This window comes from Poecilia latipinna, unplaced genomic scaffold (genome assembly GCF_001443285.1).
Source record: "Poecilia latipinna isolate Pla-1442-1.1 unplaced genomic scaffold, P_latipinna-1.0 Scaffold5256, whole genome shotgun sequence".
Classification (NCBI taxonomy): Eukaryota; Metazoa; Chordata; class Actinopteri; order Cyprinodontiformes; family Poeciliidae; genus Poecilia; species Poecilia latipinna.
In genome coordinates, this window is record NW_015117872.1 from 2,729 (window position 1) to 7,734 (window position 5,006).

The window sequence follows — 5,006 nt, forward strand, 5'->3', positions numbered from 1 at the left end:
TTAAGTGACACTAAGGTTATGTTGTATGTTTTTTATCCTGCAACAATCAGGTTCATTTTTCCAGTTCAAATAAAGCCTTCAGGATTTTTACATTGAGAAATAATTAGATTTTAGTTAAGTATAAACCAAGGCATTGATGCCAAAAATGACCAAGTATGACAAGACATTCAAATCAATCAAGTTTATTTTTGTATAGCATATATCCGCAACAAGGGAGTTCAAAGCGATTTACATCATGAAAACACAAAAACATCATTAACACATCATACAGTCAACAACTGTAACAACCTGTAAAAAACATTTCAGTTTGTCAAGTAACATCATTAAAGCCACCAAATAAGTTGGTCAATGTTCCATTTATTATGGTTCACAATAAACTCTACTGGGTTTTAAGCCCAGTATAATTAGAGTATTTAAAGGGACTCAGTGTTTCAGGTGTTTTTAAGTTTTCTGGAAGTTTGTTCCAGGCGTGAGGTGCAGAGAAGCTGAATCCTGATTCTCTATATTCAGACCTCAGAGGTCTGGAAGGTTGAAAAAACAGCAGCAGCAGATCTTTAATGTATTTTGGATGAATATTAACATGGAGCAGTGGCAGCGCCGGGCTTCACTCAGCACATCGTAAGGGTGAAACGGAGAGAAGCAAGTAATGGATGCTTTTGTCTTTGCCTCGTTCTACAAACTCGCTAAGGGATGTTGGCCTGTTATCAGTTTATCATTGACTGTATTACATGCATGACATGGTTATGTAATGTGGAGACCTATCCTTTCTCCATTAGGTTCTTGATGTATGAAGTTGAAGAGTCAGTGGAGTTGCATTAATGAACTCCATTTATTAAGACTGAAATACAGCTTGTCCTTTTGTTCATGCTATCCTCATGGGCTAACAGAGCAAAATGGCATCAAACAGTTTTCAATTCCCTTTGTTAAAGCCTAACAAAGGGAATTGAAAACCTAAAGAGGGCGTTCCCTAGTGTGTCATTTCCTTTATCCGTAGCTTTGAAGACGTTCCCTAACGTGTGAGTGCTTGTATGTGTATATAATACATACATAGCTAAAAAAGATAGAGGAAAACACACAATTATATATTCTCAACAGCAAGCATGCAGCAGTGTGTGCAACCAGATAAAATTAAAAGTGGAACGACACAAAATTAAATATATGGGAAACAAAGAAACATAAAAACCCCAAAGATAAACTAAAAACAGTATAAAAGAAGAAAGTTTAATATTAAACTGCTCATAAGAATTAGGTGATTCACAAAGAAATTACAATTTCCCCTCAAATTACTTAGAAATTCAATAAAAATATCTACACCAAAAAAAAAACACAAAAGAAAATACAAGTTAAATTGGAAACTTGAAGGTACGGTAAATGTTTCTGTTAAAATAGGATTTGCTGTCCAACCAAAATGAAATGAATCCTCCAGATGAACAGAACATTTCAGGTGGCTAACACACATAAAGCTGCTACAGTTTGGGTAACTGAAAAAATGTCCTTTTAAAAACAAAGCTCTGCCAAAAATTGGATCAATTGGATTCAAAAAACACATAACATTCCAGGTGGTACTTTACATTTTCACTCATGACGTAATAAATTTAATTTGAAATAAACCCAAAGTAATGTCTGATAAAGTTTTTTTTTATATATAAATATATATCATAATTCCACTTGTGTGGTAAATCTATTTTAGCTTCACATTGGCTCAATTCTGAGTTTAGATTTGTGGTGAAGGCATCAGTAGATTACTGATTAGCCAGGATTTGCTCTCCCTTCTCTACTTTAGCTATGATCTCTGCCTTTTCCTTCATTTTCATCAGAGACTGAACTCTCTCCTTCCAGCCTGGCTTGGCCTCCTGTTCCTCTCCTTTAATGAGCAAGTCAATGTATTCTGGAGTGGTGAGAGGATTTGGGTTCAGGACTATCTCCTTCAGTCTCTTCAGACATTTTGCAGCCTCTGCAATCAGTTTCACCACATCATCCTGCATAGATCGATACTCAGACATCAGATTTTTCATCAGCTGCTCTAAGGTTAGCTTCTGTCCACAGGCCTTCTCATATTTCTCTTTCAGCTCTTTCACTGTTCTCGTCTCATGAATTTCCTGATATTCCCATCTGAAGCTCTGGTTACTATGCACATTCCAGAAACATTTCCCTGGACACCTTGTACAGTATCCATCTTTGTCCATCACTTCACATCCTTTTTTATCCTCATCTTTTGGTATATAGCAAGGGAACTGACAGGTAACATGACACTGCATGCAGTTGAAGATAAATGCCCCAGTGTGAGAAATATCGACTTGCTCATTCTTTCTCACAGTGACGTGAAACTCAAAGTCCTCATTCTTCCTGATCTCTGCTTCATGCTCTTTGAGTTTGTCGTTCGTCTCCCTGATATCCTCAAGCTTGGCTAAGCCAAGTTTAACCTGCTTCTGCAGCTCCTCCACTGTACTCTCCAGATGTTTTCTTTCTTTCAGGACCTCATTGGTCATTGTCAATTTTACGCTTTTGATGTTGGCTAGACTAGCAAAGAAACATGGCATGTTGTTTGTCCCCATGTTCCAATACTCAAAGGTTTTCTCTTCATTGGACCAAGTCCTTGCCACTAAGGATTTGTTGTTAGCAAACAGCACTGAGTTATTGAATTTGAAGTGAACTGGCAGCCCGTCTGCACCTTTAGGACATGGGACACCGGACACTTTGATGGCCTCTACAACTGGTTGCTGCTGCTCGTCTGCAAACGTCACCAGGATCCTGATGTTTTCTGCCACATCTTTGCCAAAGATTGAGAGAGCTGAATCAAACACATACCTTTGTGTTGATGTCAGTTCAGTTAGACCTGCCTGAACCACGAAACACACAGCATCAATGTCACCAACGCCTTCCTGGTTAGCAAAGAGGTTACGCAGCTGCTCTGTGATCTCCTTGTCTCTGTCTACGCCGCCGGTTCCCCCAAAGCCTGGAGTGTCTATGATGGTGAGGGAGTAGTTCACCCTGAATCCCTCCTGGTGGTAGAGTTTGTACACTGTGATTTCTGATGTCTGACTGTGAACCTGTGAGTCTGACTGACCTTCGTCCACTAACTTAAACCGAAACGAGTCTTCCCATCTAACGCCCAGAACGTAGTTCATCATCGCATTGATGACAGTGGACTTCCCAGCACCTGCAGCTCCAAGAACCATGATGTTTCTGTTACAATTCATGGATTTCTCTCCAAAAGTGAAACTCTTGCAGCCATTAATGTTGGTCTGTTTCTCTTCTAGAGGAAGTCTGTAAATTGGGGCATGGCCGGTTTGTGAAGTCAGTAAAGTGCTTTTTTCTTTAACAATATCAGCCAATCGTTTAGCTTCAGGCTTTGAATCAGTGCAGGTCTGATTTGTTCTCGGTACGACTGACTGATAAAACTCTGTAGCTAACCTAATTAACTCTCTCAGTGGGAGGATGTTGAGCCAATGCAGCCACAGTGCGATATCAACCATAGCCAACAGAGTCGTTTCCAGTGAGTTTGTCAAAATGAACACCGCAGTGACGGTTAGCGTTAGCGCTCCTGATATCTTTGGATCGTCCAAAACTGGGATTACTACATCTGAAACTTGCTTTGCTCCTTTGAGTAAGTCTGCCACAGTGATGATGTTCTGCCAGAGTAACAGAAGTATTACAACCACAGCAATGAAGAGCGGCGTGGTCAATAACAGGCACATCCTGACTGTTGGTTCTTCTTTGGTGTCAATCTGCCTGTAGTCAGAAGAAAATGGAAACAAAAGTGATGAAACCGTAAAACTTGTTACTTTTATGTCTAATCAAGTTTTTAAAATCCACCTCTGCTGCCAATGAGCTAATGAATTCACATCAATCCTGTATGTTTAAGAAACGTGTTTCAAACTACGTAAAAACTTTTAGCAAAATGTTAATGTTTCCTAATGTCTGATTGTGTTGCCACATAAATGTGTTCAGATTAAATCTCTCATTTGTTTTAATGGTTCAATGTTAAATCATGCTATTTAAATACAACATAAAATTTACTGTGACATTCAATCAGTTACAATATGTGTTCTGATGAAGCTCATATGTTAGATTAAAATTTGAAAAAGGTGCCACACAATCAGTAATTTTAGGCTGGAACAATAAACATCCTGGAATGATTGAAAATCACAATAAAATCAAAGTCCTCTATATCTTTGGTTTTTAGCTTAATGCCAGTATTGTAGATATTTGGTTTCGTCTGCAGCAAGTAACTAAAATGCAAAGTAACCAAGACTAATGACTGATATTTTTAAACAAGTCTGTTGAACTTGTGGTGATTCATAACAAACCTTGGTCGGGTGTTGGCAACAACCTGCAGATCCAGATGATCTCAAAATGTTTGATTTCCAGTAGAGTGACAGATTCCTGAAATAACACAGAACCTATTTGCATATTCCTGTTCTGCTGAAGGGAAAACATCAGGTATTTCTGAACTAAATCAGGAAAACATGACTGATAAATGGTCCATTAAATGAGCAATGTCTACAACAGAAGCTAGAAGTCTGAACACCAAAACAAAGTTTAGATCAGAAGGAAGAGAAAAATAATTCAGATAAAATTACAGATTTAGACTGGGATGTGAAGCATCGCACTAAGTCATCACTCTGCTAAAAACTCACTAATGTATTTTAAAACTATATATGTTGCAAAGATTAAAATAAAACGATACAAACCTTTTTAGAAAGTCCTCTGCCGTCTGTAGATCAGGTTCTGCAGGGTGTTGAGTTTTGCTGAACTGGATTAATTCACAAAAATATAGGAAAAGTCACTGTGTTTGTTTTTAAAGATATTAGCCAACCAAACTTTGGCCCTGAACCAGGACTGAAGTCCTGCAGCTGTCAGATCTGTCCCTGGTCCAACACACCTGAGCCAATTGGCTGAATTACTTCATCAGTTTGTATTCAGGTTCTACAGATTCCTGCTGAATCATCGATTCAGGTTGTGCTGGCAGAGACATCGAAAGGCAGTTCTACATCATGTTGATG

The 5,006-nt window shown here is 38.6% G+C and overlaps 1 protein-coding gene across 2 annotated transcripts in view; it reads right to left on the reverse strand.

The window, feature by feature from the left end:
- Nucleotides 1-328: 328 nt before the first annotated feature.
- The window catches only part of LOC106943398 (uncharacterized), a 12,442-nt gene continuing 7,764 nt past the window's right edge, over nt 329-5,006 (reverse strand). Inside the window, exons 1-2 of one of the 2 annotated variants that reach the window (XM_015026714.1) lie at nt 4,311-4,416; nt 329-3,732 (exon numbers count right to left, since the gene is read on the reverse strand). In XM_015026714.1, the coding sequence (XP_014882200.1) occupies nt 1,743-3,698 (1,956 nt within the window). In that variant the 5' untranslated portion in view covers nt 3,699-3,732; nt 4,311-4,416 and the 3' untranslated portion in view covers nt 329-1,742. Of the gene's footprint in view, nt 3,733-4,310; nt 4,417-5,006 lie in introns of those variants that run through there. The other variant, XM_015026715.1, reaches the window with a different exon arrangement.